At 42.1% G+C, this 21,860-nt stretch overlaps 1 protein-coding gene across 1 annotated transcript in view; it reads left to right on the plus strand.

Annotated features, from left to right (window-relative positions):
* The first annotated feature begins 5,439 nt into the window (after positions 1-5,439).
* hhla1 (HHLA1 neighbor of OC90) overlaps positions 5,440-21,860 on the plus strand; it is a 78,321-nt gene continuing 61,900 nt past the window's right edge. Inside the window, exons 1-5 of the mRNA XM_090190098.1 lie at positions 5,440-5,533; positions 6,207-6,269; positions 6,884-6,964; positions 8,216-8,299; positions 12,895-12,978. Coding sequence (XP_090046224.1) covers positions 5,440-5,533; positions 6,207-6,269; positions 6,884-6,964; positions 8,216-8,299; positions 12,895-12,978 — 406 coding nt within the window. The remainder of the gene's footprint in view (positions 5,534-6,206; positions 6,270-6,883; positions 6,965-8,215; positions 8,300-12,894; positions 12,979-21,860) is intronic.

Raw genomic sequence — 21,860 nt, forward strand, 5'->3', positions numbered from 1 at the left:
ATCGGCCCAAATTAGCTGAAATCATCGGATTGACGCAGGCCCTCATCAGAGGAAAAGGAAAGACTGTGAATATCTATACAGACTCAGCCCATGCCCATGAAGCAGGCCACACTGATGGACCCAGAACTTTTATGAGAAGCACATGGCCCCACACACGGAGGCAAACTAAAGACCCTCCAAAAGGCCTCGCACATCTGGTGGCACCCTCACATAAAAAATATGACTGACTTATTTTATGACAATGATTTATTTTTTTGACAAATGCAATGTTTGTGACAGACACAACCCTAAGAAACCACATCGAACACCAATGGGCTCATACTTAGTACCTAATGCATGTTTTCAGGACATTAGTATAGACTACACCGACATGGGCCCCGACAATTTATCTAAAGGCAAACGCTATCTCCTAGTTATAGTAGATAGGTTCTCCAAATGAGTAGAGGCAATACCAACAAAAGGGGAGGATGCTAGGTCAGTCTTTAAGTGGCTACAAACCAAACTAATACCCAGGTATGGCATCCCAAGACAAATCAAATTTGACAAATGGCTCACATTACAGTAACTAACACCTGAGACAGTTGGAAGAAAGATTTGGCATAACCCACAGATTTGGATCTAAGTACAGGCCCCAATCCCAAAATCTGGTGGAACGTCAAACCAAAAGCAAAAGCTAAGATAGCTAAAGTATGTGCCTCATGGGATAATGACTGGTAGAGTCATGCATGGTCCACCAAGGGAGGGAGGTCATATGCCCGCCCTTGATGTACAACAAATTGTAATGTCTAATTATGTGAAAAAACTGACGGTTCTCTCTGCAGCACTCTCTACCCAGGTTCACAAGGTCCAGGAGGGGGAGCTGCCGGGGGACACGCCACTACTGAAGGTAAAGGTTGGTGACTGGGTGAGGGTTAAAGTCCACAAGAGAAAGTGGCTGGAACCCAGGTGGACTGGACCGTACGAAGTGAAGGAGGTTACTTCACACTCAGTCCAGGTCAAAGGTAAATCAGGCGCACCTTGGCACCACCTTACACATTGCACCCCAGCCCCAATTCCTTCTAGAACACTGACTGAAGTCAGAGCTGATTTGAGCGGCCTAAATTCGATTCCAAATGAAGACACTCCTTCCTCAGGTGATGCGGCATCAAACTCCGCCTCCCCTGAGAAGGGAACCTCGCCCAGTTAGGGATATCTGGTCCCTTATTTGTGATATTCCTACTGATATTTGGAGTAACCCTAGGACTTTCACATGGTTAATTGAACAACTATTTCACCCTGCCACATCACGTACACCAACCCCTACACATGTCCCTAACTCCATTCCTGATATCACTCCCTCCAATCACTCCCGTCCCAAACGTAGCACTACACCTACAGACCCACCATGCACACCAGACAAGGTTAGAAGCACCACCTTATGTATGTATACCCACGAATGCAACCACCACCATTGCACTATAGTTTTCACGTCTAATAGATGTGAAGAGGGGGATTTGTTATATAAATATTCATACACATAGCTCATATAAACAAAGACATTCCATCGTAAGAACACATACACCCAGCCATAAGACTGACCCCCTCTGTTCTCTTCTTTCACAACCCCCTCTGCTCTCCTGTATCAGATTTCCAGACACACAAATATCTCCTTGTATAAACACACATCTCATCTCCCTCTACTGGCCGGTCCCAAGAGCAAAGGACTTTTGCTGTGCACCAATGGGGCCCGCTCTGGCTAGAGCAAGGCCCGCCTCCAACCCTCCGACCAGTCAAGAAGACCGAAACGACAAGACTCCACCTACTTTATTCTATGAATAAAAATTAATGTAACCTATGTATAAGGTCTCTTTTTCACCTGACTCCTTGCCGAGTTATGTGAACTAGATCCGTGCACGTAAAACTGCGGGACAGGATATCTTTGACTCATTAAAACTGTCTTTTGTTACAACTGAAATCCACTCTGTCCAGCGTCCGTGATTTGGTCCCAACTCTCCAGTATTTAAACACTAACATGGGTGAGACAGAAAGTGAGTAAAAAACACCCTAAATATGTTTAGAACCAGAAATTGACTTTCTTCTGTTGATTCTTGTTTTTTTTTTATGTCACAATTCCAACCCTCCTCCTTTATCCGGGCTTGGGACTGGCAAAAGTGACCCAAAAGAGACACTCTGGCGGAGTTACTTATTTTTTAATTTTTTTAATACTTTATTTATTTATTTATTCTTAATTTGGTTTGGTTTTTAACCTTATGGTCCACTTAGGAGCCTACAACAAGTTACAGTAAAACATTGACATTTTTAACCATAACATTTTTTACATTTTTTTTTGCATACAATCTACATTAACAATCTAAATGGACCAAAAAGAGACAATAGAAAAAACTGTCAATGGCAATGTGAGAAAATTATGGTAACTAGTCTGGCCCTAATTCAGGTTAATAGTTTTTTTTAAATGTAAGCCAGGGTGGGATCAGCCAGCGGCGGCTTCCCGCATGCGTGATTCATTTGCAGTCTTGACGCGGACGGATGAGCATCTCCTGCTCTGATTGCAGCTGGGAGGGACTGCTCTGCTGCCTGTGAGTGCTTTGGGACAGAGCACCCGCTGCTCATTGAGAAGAGTAAGAACAATACGTGCTTTCATGTCAGAGTCTCCAAAAGTCTCCAATAACACCAGAAGAAGTCGCTAGATTTGTCGCTAGTCGCTTTTAGAAAATATGTCACTAGAGTGGTCTGAATAATCGCTAAATATAGCGACAAAGTCGCTAAGTTGGCAGCACTGCACGTGCAGCCGCCTCTGCCTCTGCCTCTACAGCCACAGCAGCCTCCCCCGTCCTAGTGCCGGGCCGGTAAGAAGTTCAAGATGGGATGGAATGGTTGATGGAAAAAAATAATCACTGAAAAAAAAGATTGACTGATATTGATTTATTAAAATAGATGTTTTTTTTGAAATGGCAGGTTTTATGACTTTGTGGCTGTAGTAACTAGTGACGACAATGGAGGATGGTAGCTACGAAGAACCTGTTGAGACTTTTCCGCTTCTTCTAGGGGATTTAAGAGGTGCTGCCACCTAATGGCCATTGTGATCAACACTTTTCTTCAAGTGGGTGAGGCGGTTTAGTGAGTGTCATTTATTGCTAGAAGGAACGTGAAATATATAGTAGCTTCTATTAAATGAATGGTAAAAATGTAGGCTTTTTTTCGGCATAAGCAATATAGCACTGATCCACTAAAACTGGAAATGAAACTATTTTTGTGTCATCAGCAGTGATTGTAAACGGATTTGGTCCACGTGTGGTTGTATTGTGTTTTTAAATTGGCCCAAAAAATTACATTGAATTAAAATCACAACAAATGTAAAGTATTTATAAAAAAACAAAAAGTTTACAGCCTCTGGCTGGCTGTGGCTAGCTGGAAGCTGGCAAGCTGATTTGAGATTAGAGAAATTCTAAATAATGGCTAAATGGCTTGCCTAGGGCTTATTATAGCTGTCCGCCAGAAATGCAAAATCGGTCTGCCGAGGGCTAATAGCAGTTCTCTGAATGGGGGTTACCTGCCAGAGATGCAAATCATGTCTTGAACTGCAAACCACTCGCCCATTGGCGGTACAGATGTATAGCCTTGGGCATAGCACTAGCGGAAAATAGCAAGCAGGGGGATATTTTGGCTATCTGGGAAGGTGCACCTCTGTAATGGTCATTTAGTTTTGATATACCACACCTGTCAGGTGGATTAATTATATTGGCAAAGGAAAAATGCTCACAAACAGGGATGTAAAACAAATTTGTGCACAAAAGGTTTTTGTGCGTATGGAAAATGTCTGGGATTTTTATTTCAGCTCATGTTGTTATGTTGTGTTTATATTTTTGTTCTGTGTATGTTACTTGTTAAGCAAAGGTTCAACATCAGGTTTAACTGCTTTTTGCGGTAAATAGTTTGAGTACTGCATGACAGAAACTTTTACAAGGCAGTAAGCTACCTGGGCTTCTCCCATGAGAAGTCTTTCCCAGGCCCTCACCCGTGTCCCATAGCACCCAAGGTTTATTTCGACCATCTGTTAATTACCGGTGAGTGCTACCGTAACCGGAGTGCCCACCGTTCCACCATCATTAAAGACTCCTATTCAAACTCCTCTTCCCACCGCCACCACCGGGTCTCATATGACATGCCAGCAGTTTATTACAGCTATTTACATGTCCATTGGAGTTGGATGTTGTTGGGTGACTTGTGTGGCTGAATTCAGGCTCAGGATTCAGAGGTAAGATCTTTATGTTGTTAAGAGAGACTAGAAATGATGGGACGTGTTTAAAAAATTATGATACTAGAAAAAATCAACTCCAGCTGAAAAATTGTTGTTTAACCATGGATCATGAAAATCAAGGTTGTTTTCATCTTATATTTCTCTTTATGCCCCTGGCTGGGACATGGGGTGTTCTCGTTCTTTTTTTTAATGACAAATAGTTACACATCATACATGTTTTTGTTTATATTGAGCTTTTTATCAATGATAAAACATAATGCAAGTCTGTTAAACTACAAAACATTATGTTTATGCATTATTTAAAGTGCTTAGTTTAAGCAAATTGTCTTGTCCCGGTGGTGATATGTAGAGTTGTAGTGACATGTTTTGGGGTTTTAGAGACATCTATTATTTTGAATATTAGAAGTATTTAATATATTGTATGTATCAATAAAAACTAAGAAGGCTATTAAAATACAAATGTTTTACTAGTATAACGTGTGTCCCTCAGTTTTGTGTCATTGCTGTTACCGCCTTGAAAATCGGTGATTACAAAGATGTACAAGGACATTGAGCATTCTCTCCAGTGGTTTATAATAAGAACCATGACTTATGTCACTTATAAAGCAGCAAAGGGCTTCATTTGACACATTTGTTTGTTTACCCACAGAAAACTGTCCGACAAATACCAATTTATAACTGTGCCTCATGATTATGGACAGAGAAATAACATACCACATAACTACAACGTCTTTGGGAAATGAACCTCTAACACATTACATCACTTAAGCCAATGTCACTGACACTCTTGTAGCGAGAAAAAATATTTTGGGGGTTTATGTATAATGTCTACCAGCTGTCGCTCTCTCTGTTGAATTGAGCCTGGGGACGAGATTAGTTTATTTAGTATCTGTAGCAGTTGTAAAAAATAACCAGACTACTTTTTTGTATCGCTATATAATCTGTTTTGTTTCCCAAAATGGAGCTTTATCTCGTTCTTATGAGAGTTGAATATCACTGACTGCAATGGGGAGGGGGAAAAAATCTTCCTGTGACATCATAATGTTGTGATACATGGAAAAATGTTGGTTTTGCATAACAATATACCCTTGATGAGGTAAGCCATTTAACTTTAGGTTGAGATGCCCTGTAAGCAGCTCTAGCATGTCTTGTTTTGTGTTTTTGTAGTGGGGTGTTCACATATGATGGCAGGCTTTTGGGCATCAAGGAAACACTCAAAGCTGTGTCTCAGGACATGTGTAGCTATTCTGCTCCTCCTAGTCTTCTTTCATATAGGTAGGTGATAGAAGAGAAGTATAACTGAACTCTAATCCTATACCTTGAATTCCATCTAGATGGCCTTGTTGTTTTGTTATTCTTGCCACTCAACATGTTTACAGTATTCTTAGCAGTAAGGTCATTTTTTCATGTTAGATATTGTAACATTGCTGTTGTCATTGTCAATCATGTAAATTATGAATGGAAAATGAAGATGATAATATTATTTCAAGATTATATTTCACTTTGACATGAGACTTTTATTGCGAGAAAATGAAAAGGGGCAATCTGCAGTAACTACATACATTTTTTACTTGTAAATTAATTATATGTTCAAATTGATTCTTAAAGAATATAACTTAGAAATGCCTCATGAGCTTATCGCAACTGTCGTACCCCATCAGAACCCAAAATATAAGCTTGTTTTACTCCAATGTTGTAAACAAAGTAAATGTAAACAAACAAACAGTGTATAGCCTCAAAACATGGTTAAAACTATAATGTTGATATGTAGCCATGGCTCTACGTAGTACTGTGCATCTCCCATAGCCTGTTCTGGACTTGGGGACTGTGAAGAGACCTCTAGTGGCATGTCTTGTGGTGTATGCATGGGTGTCCGAAGTGTGTGCTATTAGTTTAAACAGACAGCTCGGTGATGTAATGATCAGATTTTACTTTGCATATCATGTACATGCAGCTCAAAGACATGGCAACCAGGAGGAAATATATAAGAGGGATCTTCTAGCATCGACAGGTACCGTGCACTTCCAAAAACAAGCCTCCATTATGTTCTGATGTGTGTATACTAAATAAAATACAAATTATTTGAACTGTTCATCTTAATATTGTTATAAACATGACAAAACAAATGTCATAAGATGTCATGACATCTTGTATCACTGAATGTCAAGTGACATGGCTTATTTGCTATGCATCAGAAACAGCTATGGTAGTTGTTATGACATGACATGTTACACACCCACATTTATTTTCTTAAATGTTTTTATTTAACCTTAATTTAACTAGGAAAGTCAGTGACATTATGACAATAATATGACACCATAATGATGTACAATTCAAAAAAAGCATCACCGAAATAGTTGATCTCTGGAACAATTTTAAAACAGTAAAGTTAAAATTATTGGTCAGACTTTTTTTTAGGGTTCACATATTGGTTGATTTTTCACTACTATTACATACTTATAAAGTGGTTTACTTTAAAGACATTTGGTCTTGTTTTGCTTCAGAAAAGCAATGAACATGCAATACAGTTTAATCTGTGATACATTTTGGGCATTGCCATATTGGAGTTTCATAAGTAAACTGTATCTACTCACATTAACAATATTGTTCTCCCTGCCTTCCCAGAAATCCCGGCAGAGTATATTGATCCAACTTCCATAGATCTCACTCCCTTGGTCAATACGTTAATTCATTCAACACAATTAGGTAAGTCACCAAAATGCAATTCATTTTTAAAGCAGTTGTCTCATCATGATGTAATTTCAACTGTGAACATGCAGCCTACACACCTCAGTAGGAGTCTGGAAGATTCCACCTCAAAGATTTTTATGGCTCCGGTTAACTTAAATAAACCCAAGATTAGTTTATGAAGAGCAGCGTTTCATTAGTGTTTCTTTTACAAGAAGTTACAACATTCCTCACCCTGAAAGTAGTCTATGGGCCAAGAGAAACTGTAATCAATGTTTTGTTTTTCTTTAAACAGCAACTTCAAATCAAATCAAAGTGTACTTGTCACTTGCGCCGAATACAACAGGTGTAGTAGACCTTATGGTGAAATGCTTACTTACAGGCTCTAACCAATAGTGCAAAAAAGGCATTAGGTGAACAATAGGTAGGTAAAGAAATAAAAACAAACAAATAAAAAGACAGGCTATATAGTCGGGCTGATTGAGGTAGTATGTACATGTAGATATGGTTAAAGTGACTATGCATATATGATGAACAGAGAGTAGCAGTAGCGTAAAAGAGGGGTTGGCGGGTGGTGGGACACAATGCAGATAGCCCGGTTAGCCAATGTGTGGGTGGGAGCAGTGGTTGGTCGGCCCAATTGAGGTAGTATGTACATGAGTGCATAGTTATAGTGACTATGCATATATGATAAACTTCAACTAACTTTAGCCACAGCTAGCTAACAATCAATGGAAGTGATAAGGGAAACCATGCAATGTTTTTTAAGGGCAGCTGAACTCACTGATTTTTCCTGGGCTTTTCTGCTGCTCATTAAGAAAAATGAAATATGTGTCTTGTGGGTGTGTTATGTTTGTTATAGTGGGGTCCGAAATTATTGACACCCTTGATAAAGATGAGCAATAATGACTTTATCAAAATAAATAATTCAAACACTTTTTTTCTCAAAAAGGTAGGGGTCCAAATTATTGATACACCTAAAGATTATTATAAATAAAGTATTCAAAAGTTTTTGGTCCCATATTTCTAGCATGGCTACATCAAGCTTTGTTGGATGCATTTGTAGTTTAAAAAAAAAAAATCTTACAATAGAATCAATGTTTCTGACTAATATTGATGCAACATAGGCCATTTTCAACCAGAGAAGTTTTTTTTTTTTAGCTCAGCTGCCCTTAAAGACTACTTTCAGGGTGATGAAGCATCTAACATGAAGTTGTAAAATACGGAACTTCCCCTTTAATCTTTATCGATTTGTCTCTCCCACTCTAGGCTCAAGTCAGCTCTTCTCTTTGTTGAGTGTGACCTCACACAGCTCCCTGGCTCTTCACAAGCTCACTCTACTGGTCTATAACAGTAAACAACCACATCATTTATGACTTCAACAACCAGTAACCATTATCCATCTCCCCCACCTGTAGCTCTGATGTGTCTGTTAGGGTTTTATATTGCAAGTGCATGTTGGTTGCTGCAGTCTCCTTGCCAGGCATGTTGTAAATGGCTTGCCCTTAGATAGGTAGAACAGCTGTGTGTGTGCGCCCGCGTGCTAAGGTGATGGATTCTAATCTGATTTGTTACACTGACTGTACATAGCTCTTCTTACTGGCCAGCTCTTATGGTCAAAGTTCACTCTTGTAGTTCTTAATAGTAATTGCCTGAAAAATGAACTTACTGTTGTACTCTACAGCAGGCGTTATCAAACGTTTTGCTTCGTGACTCACCGTAAGGATTGCGCTGTGAAAAATCATACATAAAAAAAAGTTATATGAGTTAAACATTGATTACAGTTTTTGACAATTGCTTACACATGATTTCTGAAACTATGGCTCATTTTCTCTAGAATCTACACACAAAACCCCAAAACACACACACAACATGCAAAACGTCACACATCTCTTGCAAAACCAAACACGTAATTAAAAACCATTTAAACTCTTCTCAAAATTGTGTTTTTGCATCAAAACACTACACACAAACCATCAAATGATTAGCTCTTATACACGCCAACTACACACAGATGTGACAAATGTAATACACTACTATCTTGTGTCTTTTGTCATAACACTCACATGTACATGTATGTGCAGAAATATATACAGTATGTATGCATATTCAGTATATATTTACACTATAAACAGAAATGCAAGGCGGGAAAAATGTATGTCCATTGCTCGTGTTTCTTTGCCCAAGCAAGTCTCTTCTTCTTATTGGTCCTTTTACTAGTGGTTTCTTTGCAGCAATTTGACCAGATTCTCCTCTGAACAGTTTCTATATATGGTGTTCAAGCTCTGATTTCTAAGCTAAGAAATTAGCTATAAGTGTTTTCGCACTGGGTGTAGGTAAACGGTAAATGAGTGTGACATTTTGAATGGCAGTGTTTTCCAAACACAAGACCTGTCATGATTCGACATACTGTCAATCAGTATCATGTTTGCCTAATTAACTTAGCACATCATGTCAACTATAGTCTATTGAATAACACAATATTCATCTTTAATTTAATAAAATATAGTAAGTAATGCTAAATGATAGCTGTAGTAGAACACAGACCTGGGTTTCAAATACTAAAAATCAAGTCAAAGCGTTTGTAGTTTTTTCCACTTCTCTATATGTTTTTAAGCCAGGCAAGCTCAACCAGACAGAGATAAAGTATTTGAATCGATTTTTTAAGTATTTGAACCCCATCGCCTCAGATTAAGCTGATGATATAAAACTTATTTAAAAGGGGGAAAAAATCATCCTGTAGCACAAACTTATTACTAACACATATATACAGTGCATTGCGAAAGTATTCGGCCCCCTTGAACTTTGCGACCTTTTGCCACATTTCAGGCTTCAAACATAAAGATATAAAACTGTATTTTTTTGTGAAGAATCAACAATAAGTGGGACACAATCATGAAGTGGAACGACATTTATTGGATATTTCAAACTTTTTTAACAAATCAAAAACTGAAAAATTGGGCGTGCAAAATTATTCAGCCCCCTTAAGTTAATACTTTGTAGCGCCACCTTTTGCTGCGATTACAGCTGTAAGTCGCTTGGGGTATGTCTCTATCAGTTTTGCACATCGAGAGACTGACATTTTTTCCCATTCCTCCTTGCAAAACAGCTCGAGCTCAGTGAGGTTGGATGGAGAGCATTTGTGAACAGCAGTTTTCAGTTCTTTCCACAGATTCTCGATTGGATTCAGGTCTGGACTTTGACTTGGCCATTCTAACACCTGGATATGTTTATTTTTGAACCATTCCATTGTAGATTTTGCTTTATGTTTTGGATCATTGTCTTGTTGGAAGACAAATCTCCATCCCAGTCTCAGGTCTTTTGCAGACTCCATCAGGTTTTCTTCCAGAATGGTCCTGTATTTCGCTCCATCCATCTTCCCATCAATTTTAACCATCTTCCCTGTCCCTGCTGAAGAAAAGCAGGCCCAAACCATGATGCTGCCACCACCATGTTTGACAGTGGGGATGGTGTGTTCAGCTGTGTTGCTTTTACGCCAAACATAACGTTTTGCATTGTTGCCAAAATGTTCAGTTTTGGTTTCATCTGACCAGAGCACCTTCTTCCACATGTTTGGTGTGTCTCCCAGGTGGCTTTTGGCAAACTTTAAACAACACTTTTTATGGATATCTTTAAGAAATGGCTTTCTTCTTGCCACTCTTCCATAAAGGCCAGATTTGTGCAATATACGACTGATTGTTGTCCTATGGACAGAGTCTCCCACCTCAGCTGTAGATCTCTGCAGTTCATCCAGAGTGATCATGGGCCTCTTGGCTGCATCTCTGATCAGTCTTCTCCTTGTATGAGCTGAAAGTTTAGAGGGACGGCCAGGTCTTGGTAGATTTGCAGTGGTCTGATACTCCTTCCATTTCAATATTATCGCTTGCACAGTGCTCCTTGGGATGTTTAAAGCTTGGGAAATCTTTTTGTATCCAAATCCGTCTTTAAACTTCTTAACAACAGTATCTCGGACCTGCCTGGTGTGTTCCTTGTTCTTCATGATGCTCTCTGCGCTTTTAACGGACCTCTGAGACTATCACAGTGCAGGTGCATTTTTACGGAGACTTGATTACACACAGGTGGATTGTATTTGTCATCATTAGTCATTTAGGTCAACATTGGATCATTCAGAGATCCTCACTGAACTTCTGGAGAGAGTTTGCTGCACTGAAAGTAAAGGGGCTGAATAATTTTGCACGCCCAATTTTTCCGTTTTTGATTTGTTAAAAAAGTTTGAAATATCCAATAAATGTCGTTCCACTTCATGATTGTGTCCCACTTGTTGTTGATTCTTCACAAAAAAATACAGTTTTATATCTTTATGTTTGAAGCCTGAAATGTGGCAAAAGGTCGCAAAGTTCAAAGGGGCCGAATACTTTCGCAAGGCACTGTAGGTGTAGGATCTTAATTTTAGCCAGTTTGCTACAGCAGGAAAATGTGAATTATTATCTGGATTATAATTAATGTACAAAAGCTGAAGAACATATGCACATCCAGGTACTTTCCACAGGTGCTGGAGTTGTAGGAAAGCTCATGAAAAACAGAAAGGAAAATGCCGCACACTGCTGCTCATGCTCCCAGGTGATATTTATTTACAATAACGTTTCGACCCTTAGGTCATCATCAGGCATCCATATCCCAGGTGGGGGTGGAAGGTCCTATATATAGGGGCAGTACTCAGTGACATCACTTCCTGAAACAGGAGGTAAAACATTTATAACGTAGTTTCACAATATTAACAATCAATGTATCAAAATATATGATCATACACAGGAAATGTGATCAATATTTACAGTAATATACATACACATACAATATTCAATTAGGATTTAAAAAATACGCAATTTAGACATATTGAAACTATAATAAACGGTTTCAAGTCAAACTCCTTATTAAGGCCAAAAGGAGACAGTGTGTTGAGCCTATGGATCCACAAAGATTCCCTTTGAAGAAATGTCCTCTCAATGTCCCCTCCCAAGCGGGGCATCTTTGGGCTCCCGGGTGGTGCAGCAGTCTAAGGCACTGAGGGACTACAGTCCCTGGTTCAAATCCAGGCTGCATCATATCTGGCTGTATCACATCTGCCATTGTGGTGCACAATTTGCCCAGCGTCGTCCAATTGTTAAATAAAAAAATCTTGACCATTTCTATTCCAATGTCTCTCAGAGAACTAATAAGATGTCCAACTTGTACAAAATGAGCAGCAACTGGATTTTTGTCTGTATATTTCTGCGGTGCTCACTGATTTGTGTCTTAAAGCTTCTATGTATTTTCCCTATGTAAGACAGACATCAAGGATATTTCAACATGCAAATAACATTGGTGGACATGCAAGTAATCAGGCCCTTGATCTGAAATCTTTGTATTGTGCGGGGGTGGGTAAATTACTTGCATTTACCCCCCTTCAAAGGGAATCTTTCTGGATCATATTCCCTGTGTATGATCATATATTTTGATACATTAAATGTTAATATTGTGAAACTATGTTATACATTTTTTACCTCCTGTTTCAGGAGGTGATATCACTGAGTACTGCCCCTATATATATAGGACCTTCCACCCCCACCTGGGATATGGATCCCTGAGGAAGATCTAACAGTCCAAACGTTGTAAATAAATATCACCTGGGAGCATGAGCAGCAGTGTGTAGCATTTTTCTTTCTGTTTTCAATTATAACTAATGGACATTTTTGTTGGGGTTGATACATTTTTTATAAGGGGAAATCAAGTCTGAAATTTCAAAGTGGAAATTAGAAACTTCAGAAGCCTTTTTAAACCTCAAATGTTCTCCTGCAACAGGGTGATATAATTAAGATCCTACATCTGTAAGTACTGTCTGCTAAAGATAGCATGTTGGTACAGTATTTAATCAGTAAAATCAAATTTAATGGACACTGAACTGTTTCTCTAAGGGTTCCTTTTTCATTTCTTATTAGTTTGTTTTGTAGTTTCTAATTTCAGAAGTATCGCGGACAACATGTTTCCAAGAAGGTATTGCTATTGTGTAACAAACGAGACAAACGACTTAACAGGTGAGACACAGGATCTGTTTTTTCGTTATGAAATGTCTTATATTGCCATGTCTAAAACCTGCCTTAACCCCTAATTAATTTTTAGGGGCATGAAAATGTTGCTCAATTAGTATCAAGGGACCTAACGTGCGCCAGAAAACATTCCCCGCACCAATACGCCACCCCCACCAGCCTGTACTGTTGACACAAGGCAGGATGGGGCCATAGACTCATGCTGCTTACGCCAAATCCTGACTATGCCATCATGACACAACAGGAATTGGGATTCGTCGGACCAGGCAATGTTTTTCCACTCCTCAAATGTCCAGTGTTGATGGTCGCGTGCCCACTGAAGCCACTTCTTCTTGATTTTAGTTGATAGCCCATCTGTGACAAGGACCAACGAGATGTGCATTCCAAGATGCTGTTCTGCACACTACTGCTATCTGTTTGTGACCCTGTTTGTGACTCTCATCAATAAGCTGTTTTCGTCCACAGGACTGTTTTTTTGTTTTTCACACCATTCTCGGTAAACCCTAGACCCTGTCATGCGTAAACAAAAGATAAACAAAATATATAGTTACCACACCTTAATCATCTAATTGGACTAATTCTACAGTATATGCGTCCAAGGTCTTGGCTAAGTGACTCTATCATGGCATTGTGTCTCATGTCATATCTAGGGCATTCCTACATAGTGGTGTGTTGCTTATAGCAGGTCAGCCACCAGGGGGAGACTCGTTGAGGCCTGGTGACAGACGGAATATACATTTACAGATAGCTCCATCTGCTGGACTTGCCAGGTATTGACAGGCTCTCCGGGCAGGACTAATTGGGGCTGATAGGTAGTTGGTGAGTAATCAAGGGCTGATTTTTCACCAGCTGTGCGAGTCCCATAAAGCTGCCAGAAGGGAGAGTGGGGGAAGAAAGGACTCCCGTATAGTTGGGGACGGTTGCAGAGGTAACAGGAGGGAGTTGAGTTTTTGTCCCCGACAGGATACAGCAAGACCCGGAGCCCAGAAGACGGTATCCCGGAGAGGGTCTCATGGGGGAGACCTATCCTTTTCTTTTTGATTTATTATTTAAATAAACACCATTGAAACCGAGCTAATCCTACTTTGTCAGTGTCTGATCTGTATAAACGACTTGACCAAACCCCCTGGTCTGCCACAATTGGTGGAGAATGCGGGTAAGTCTGATAACGTGGTTAGATCAGGGTGAGACGTTTACACAGCACCAGCATGGACGAGTTGATAGCTCAGTTTGTCCGGGCCCAACAAGCACAACAGGAGGTTCAGGAACGAACACTGGAGGAACAGCAACTACAAAACGTCTGCCTCGTTGAGGAAATCAGGAAGCTGCAACGAGGAGCGTTTCCTGAATCACATCCGAACCAGTTTTTAATCAAGCTAACGGAAGACAATGACATCGAAACATATCTCTGTACGTTTGAACGGACAGCACTGAAGTGGGCAAGTCTGCTGGCCCCGTATTGGGACCTGAACGACGAACATGCGGCTAACTACGACGAACTCAAACGGGTGATACTCAGGCTCTACGGCCCTTCGGGCTCAACTGTTCCACGACTGGAGGTTCGTAGCCGACGCATCCACCCCGAGCCCAGATGAGCGACCTACTGCGCGTCACCAGGGCATGGCTCCTAACCGACGTATCCACCCTCTCCATCCTCGACAAAGTGGTCGCTTCTTACGTGCGCTACCCCACGACATGAAGACGGCAGAGAGTCTATGCATGCCCTAGACCTTGGAGGGCCTCCTGGAAGCAGTGGAGACACATCGGGCCCTGCTGAGTGGGAGTCGGGATGAGTCGGCGACCCGTTCGAGGGGACGGAAGGACAGCCCCACCGCTGTGGACCCCGAACCGAGTGAGGCGCCCGGGGGCATATTGCCTGGAATTGCCCGGCTCGAGAGGAGTCAATGCCATCAGCTAGCCCCGGAGGCGAGGTGGGTCACGCTGTGAACTATGTCACCTCCTGTTGGGCGCACCACGAATCAACTGCACCCATGGTCCCTTTGAAGGTTGACAGACATGAAACGGAAGCGATATTAGACTCCGGAAGTATGGTTACGCTCTTAACCACGAGCCTGCTGAACCAGGAGTCCGAAAGGGGTAGGGAGATGTCAATTTCCTGTGTTCAAGGTGACACAAAGCGGTATCCAACCGTATGGACCAACATCATGATGCCACAAGGGAGCTGCCAGATGGGTGCAGTACCAGAGTTGCCGGTACCTCTCCTAGTGGGATGTAATTTTCTGCGGCCCTATGGTGGCATGAGTTGAAGAAAAAGTAACGAGCCGGCTGAAAGAAGGAAGCGGGGACGACCCAGAAGCAACCGGTCAACCAACCTGTATCTACGGGTCCAGAGCCATAGAACCCGACCCCCCTGGAGAACCACTGGAAGAGGAGCCCAGCCTCCCCATACTCTCTTTCGAGGGGCCAGTCGAGACACCCGCTGGAGGCCAACTGAGGGGACAATTTGGGACGCCCCAGTGGGAGGATCCAAACTTGAAAGCCGCCGCAGCCCAAATGATAGCGGTGGATGGACAGCTACTTCTGGGGGTGAGTGACTGGCGATACCCCATTTCCAAATCAAGAATAACCTTTTGTATCAGGTGTCGCGCCAACAGGGGGAACTTCGAGAGGTATTGTTGCTGCCCCAATGGTACGTGGGAAACGTTCTTCAGCTGGCCCACACCCACCTGTTGTGGGTACACCTGGGAATGGAGAAGAACGAATCTCCGCCCGGTTCCACTGGCCGGGATGAGGAGGGCCCTGGAAGACTACTGTCGCAGCTGCCCTGAGTGTCAACTAACTGCCCGAAAGCACACTTCCGAAACCCACTGGTCCCCCTACCAATCATCGGGGTGCCCTTTGAAGGCATCGCCATTGATATAGTGGGACCCCTGGTAAAAACAGCACGAGGACACCGGTGCATCCTGGTGATAGTAGATTATGCCACCCGGTATCCCGAGGCCATTCCCCTACGAGCGGCGGTATCCAAGGGAATCGCCCGGGAGATTTTCCACCTTTTTAGCCGGGTGGACATCCCGAACGAGATCCTGACAGACCAAGGTGCTGAGTTTATGTCCCACCTAATGAAAGAGTTTTCTGCTCCACTGCAGCTCAAGCAGATCCGGACCTCCATCTTTTACCCGCAGATGGATGGGCTCGTCGAGCGCTTCAATAAAATGCTCAAACAAATGCTGCGGAAGGTCATCGAGCAGGACAGGAAGAACTGGGACCAGCTACATCCCCACCTAATGTTCTCAATCCGAGTACCCCAGTCCTCCACTGGGTTTTCCCCTTTCGAACTCCTCTGCGGGAGGAGGCCACGCAGCCTACTGGACCTCGCCAAGGAGGTGTGGCAAGCCCAACTGACCCCATTTCGCAGCGTGGTAGGGCACGTGAGGGAGCAGATGAGGGAGCAGATGACAGCCTTATGGCCAGTCGTGAGGAAACATGGAGAAGCCCAAGCCCAGGTCTACAATCGGGGAGCCCAGCCCCGAGAATTCCAAGTGGGAGACAGGGTGTTGTTCTTAATCCCTACGGCCAAAAGTAAGTTCCTGGCAACATGGCACGGGCCATACGAGGTGATCAAGAAGTTGGGTACCTGTTAATTACCGCATACGGCAACCGGGGAGACGGAAACCCCAACAGATTTACCACGTGAACCTGTTTCAGATGTGGCACGAGAGGACAGCCTTGGCCGTGTTATGGTCGGGACCCAGGATGTCAACGGTACCAGTGGTGGTCCCGAGCAATGAGGACCTAGACCCGGTCCAGAAGCAAGAGCTCTGGGAGCTTGTCAATCGGAACATGGCGGTGTTCTCCGAGAAGCCGGGCCACATGGCCCTCATTGAACACCACATCGGTACCCGGGAAACGGTACGAAAGAGGCGATATCGGATTCCGGAGGCCCGAAGGAAGGCCGTGAACCAGGAAGTGGAGGCTATGCCTGACCATTAGTACGAGTTGTCAGCAGCTGCGTTGTTATTAGATTGGCTGTAACCTTTTAACTAAATATCATGGTGTTTGTGCTTCAAAACGCTCAGTGGTTGTCGAGGCCTGTCAGTCACCACAGCGTCCACGTGTGGCAACCTCTCCAGTACCTGCGAACTGAGTGAAGGATATCTGTCTGCGATATCGCACAGCGTTTCACCAGTTGGAGTCAACAGGTCAGTAGCGGAACTGACGCCCGTTAGTGTCATTGTAAAGGGTACCAGTCCCCCACAAAGCTGAAAATGTGTTATCGGAAGCAGAGTACACTCTGCCCGCCGGTGTTATTATTGCTGAGACGGCCGCAGTGCTTGCAGAAGTGTTCGAACGACAAGAGAAGTTCATCTCAGCTACAGTATTGCACGACTCCAAGGAGGAGGAAAGTTGCTCATTCACAGAGACTGCTGCCTCAAAATCGTGAAAAGAATGGTCAATCCGGTTTGCTGATTGAATGTGTCGAGATATTGTAATATATCCTTGGGTCAGATTCTGCACCAAGAGGTTTTGAAACGTCTTTTTCCCAAGGGGTGCTTTCGACAGATACCCCTCGTGGATGACTGTGTTTTAGCTAGCGTTAGGAGAAGACAGTATGGTCATTGGAGATGGCACAGTGACCATACTTGGTTGGTTTTCCAATCAATCAGTGGGAGTAAACGATCCATCAAGTCTGCTCCGAGTAGCAGGTGTTCAGATTCGAGGCTGGTAACATACACAGGGTGAACAAGCGATACGTCCTGGAAGTGTAGTTTCAGCATGAGTCTCAATGTGAGAGGCGAGGTAGTCTGAGTTAAACCTCGAAGTGTGGTGTAGCATCGTTCCGTTTTTAACCAACGTTTAGCCGGCTTCAAAGCCCTTTTGAGATCATTAAACAACGTTTGAGAGATGAGCGATATTGTTGTGCTTGAATCAATTAGTGCATGACAGGTTAAGCAGTCCTCCAGGACTGTTTCCAGGTATGGCCTCTGAGTTGTGTTTAGTGGTCATATTCCCGACAAAGTGGAGTGGATGTTCGCAACAACATGATGTGTCATTTCTGTTCATGGTGAAAACAGATCGACTTATCGGGTTTTGAGTGGAATTGGCTCTTACGAAGTTTTTGATATTTTTCTTGCAACCTTTTTATCAGAGTCTATAGACAAATCCTGTGGATTTGTTTCTTGATCGAGCGGGCCCTGGATAGGGTCTTGAGTGATTTAAGGGTCTTGCATGTGTGATTTAATGAAAGGTACACTTGTTGTGGATCCAGCCAACATGTCAGATTTCAAAAAGGCTTTTCGCCGAAAGCAAACAATACTACTATCTGAGGATAGCACCTCGCGCCTGCAGCGCGAAAAGCAGAAATAAAAATATAATTCATGCCTTACCTATGATGAGCTCCTTTTATTGGCACTCCAATATGTCCCATAAACATCACAAATGGTCCTTTTGTTCGATTAATTCCGTCGATATATATCCAAAATATCCATTTAGATCCAGAAAAACACCAGTTCCAACTTGTGCAATGTGACTACAAAATATCTCAAAAGTTACCTGTAAACTTTGCCAAAACATTTCAAACTACTTTTGTAATACAACTTTAGGTATTTTTTAACGTAAATAATCGATAAAATTGAAGACGAGATGATCTGTGTTCAATACAGGAAGAAAACAAACTGTAGCATGCTTTCTGGTCATGCGCCTCTATCTAACAGTACACTTCAAGTGACCCTCGTTCAAGATGGCCGTACTTCTTCATTACACAAAGGAATAACCTCAACCAATTTCAGAAGACTGATGACATCCAGTGGAAGCGATGGGAACTGCAGGTCCCTTAGAAATCTGGATTCCCAATGAAATCCCATTGAAAAGAGAGTGATCTGGTTTGTCCTCAGGGTTTCGCCTGCTAAATAAGTTATGTTATACTCACAGACATGATTCAAACAGTTTTAGAAACTTCAGAGTGTTTTCTATCCAAATCTACTAACAATATGCATATCTTATGCTCTAGGGATGAGTAGCAGGCAGTTGAATTTGGGCATGCATTTCATCCGGACGTGAAAATACTGCCCTCTGTCACCAAGAAGTTAACGTCCTTGCTATGGGTGTTAATTCCGGCGGACCTGTTGTCTTGCAATTCCACGTCTAGTCCTACTGACTTATCTTTTTCCCTACTGACTTTTCACATTTTACTAGCTTTAGTACATCACGTAGTAGAACGTCTCGAGAACATATGGCTATGTTATGATTGTCCTTGAACCCTTTGTTAGCCTTGTGCTCTGACACTCTGTCAAGCGATTAGGTCGATTGCAGCGGTAGTTGTTTCGATAGTGACGTACTTTACAGTTATTTCGACCGCAGTGGGTATTGGTCTCGTGGTTTCGTGGTAGAAACCATTGTTGCCAACACTCTAATACCTGATAATGCCCCCTCTAATTGGAGTGAGTGCTCCTGGTAAAACATCAAAACCGAGATGTCAGGGCTCTTAGCTTCGCGTACTTTTGATGCTTCAAAAGCTGAGCTTGCAAGCTCTCAGAGATGTAAGATTGGCAAGCCAACATGGGCTGTAGGGACCAAGAAGGCAATAAAGTTGGGTTACATGTTCGACAGAAGCATTATTTTGAATGGTATCAGCTCTTTCATTGATGTTTCAGTGAGTTGGCCAAAGTAAGCTGAACGAAGCCTATGATAGTAAGCTCGTGGGTGTTCATTCTGAGCTTGTTTGACAGTGTTAACCAGTGACCTGTCGTGTTTTCAGTGGTTCTGCGACTCACATTCTATTTTCAAAGCTGTGGCAAGTTTAGCGTAGTCGTTTTGCACGTGTTGCTGTTGTAGACGAATGAACCTCGTCTTCGTCTATTTATTCGCTTCAGCAGATAAAGCCTGTCAGAACCCGTAGCATTTGGGTAGCCATCCAAGGCGTCCTCTATGTCTGCTAGGAACGTCTCAGTGTTGTTGGCTTACCTGGAATGGGATCAAAGGGGCGGAAGGTTTTGACGAGTTTGTCAAGGCGTCCCGTTCCCAGCAGGTGGAAAGGGTTGGCTTCATCCTTTGGGGAAATTGGGTCCGAAAGGCCAAGAGGAGAAGCCAAGGTTTAGCTTTGTTGGCGAGGAGGTGTCATATTACTCTGTGCCAAATGGCCAAGAGGAGAAGACTGAGGGACACCCGAGATATGCAAAGTCTGAAACCTTCTTCACTCCTTTGTGTACCGAGCTCCGGTTGCTTGGTTGGGTAGTCACTCTGTAGCAGGTGACTGTTCTCAAATTCCTCCAGATGGTACCTAAGGGTGATATTCTGCTGCATGGGTGCTTAGAATACTGATTTTAGACACGTGAGTGTTGCGTGTGCTTCGTACCGGAGCGAGAGATTCAGTGATGAGATTTCCTCCTGCTGAGAAATCAATATTTCCATCTTCATCACCTGAGTTCTCTCATCACTCATTTGGTCAGCGACTTCAATGAGTTCTGCTGATTTGTCATCCAACTTAGTCATTGTGTTCATTAACTGATCGCTTTGGTCTGCAGCATTACGACTAGAACATTATTGGTTTGAGTAATATTCATCAAAACTGCATGCATGTTATCAAGTTGTTTGTAGATAACTCAAAAGATTTATCTAGTTTTGCTTGTACTTCATTGTATTTAGTTTTGGCTAAATCGAGTTGTTGCTGTAGAAAAAACATTTAGTTGAAGAGTTTGTGCTCGTTCAACATCATAAGTATTTGCAATTACCTTAATTGTTCAGTTTTCAAACGCAGTTCCTCGACTAGCAGAATGTTTTCAACCCACTCTGATACACTCTGATACAGCACATGATTAAATATGCTGTATATATATATTCCTTTTTCAAAATGTGGGTTTTGAGTTGGTGTGGAGCTGCAAAAACGATTTGAATCTATTTAAATACGTTAATGAAACATCAATACTGGATAAGTAATGTGGGACTTGATGTGAATGAATTTGCAAAAGCTAATTTAATTGATTAACCTGTCTTGGGCAGGGGGTGGTATTTTCACCTCCGGATGAAAAGTGTGCCCAAATTAAACTGCCTGCTACTCAGGCCCATAAGCTAGGATATGCATATAATAATGTATTTGATTTGGATAGAAAACACTCTAAAGTTTCCAAAACTGTTAAAATAATGTCTGTGAGAATAACAGAACTGATATGGCAGGCAAAAACCAGAGGAAAATCCAACCAGAAAGTACTATTATTTTGAAAGGCTGTTTTTTCATTGAAAGCCTATCCAACATACAAATACTTAGGACCCAGTTCACAATCGCTATGGCTTCCTCAACATGTGACCAGTCTTTAGGCATCGTTTCAGGCTTTTACTCTGAAAAATGAGGGAGATACACTGTTTTCAATGAGAGGACAGTGGACATTTCCAGACATGAACCAAGCACGTGATCGGGAGTGCGCATTTCTTGTTTACCTTTTCCATTGATGAAGCTTTTGTCCGGTTGAAATAGTATTTATTATTTATGACAAAAACAAACTGAGGATTGATTTTAAACATCGTTTGACATGTTTCTACTATCTTTTATTGTACTTTTTAAAACTTTTTGTCTTGGTGTTGAGAGCGCGCAGGTATTTGGACATAAAGATGAACTTTATCGAACAAAATGAACATTTGTTGTCTAACATGGAGACCTGGGAATGCAACCAGATGAAGATCATCAAAGGTAAGTGATTAATTCTAATGCTATTTCTGACTTTTGTGACACTCTCCTTGGTTGGAAAATGACTGTATGGGTTTCTGTGGCTAGGAGCTGACCTAACATAATCGCAAAGTGTGCTTTCGCCGTAAAGCCTTTTTGAAATCTGACACAGTGGCTGCATTAAGGAGAAGTTAATCTGTACTCGTATGTTTCACACTTGTATCTTTTATCAATGTTTATGATGAGTATT

The sequence above is a fragment of the Oncorhynchus mykiss genome, chromosome 11 (genome assembly GCF_057628025.1).
Source record: "Oncorhynchus mykiss isolate SJ-2025 chromosome 11, ASM5762802v1, whole genome shotgun sequence".
In the NCBI taxonomy this organism is placed as follows: Eukaryota; Metazoa; Chordata; class Actinopteri; order Salmoniformes; family Salmonidae; genus Oncorhynchus; species Oncorhynchus mykiss.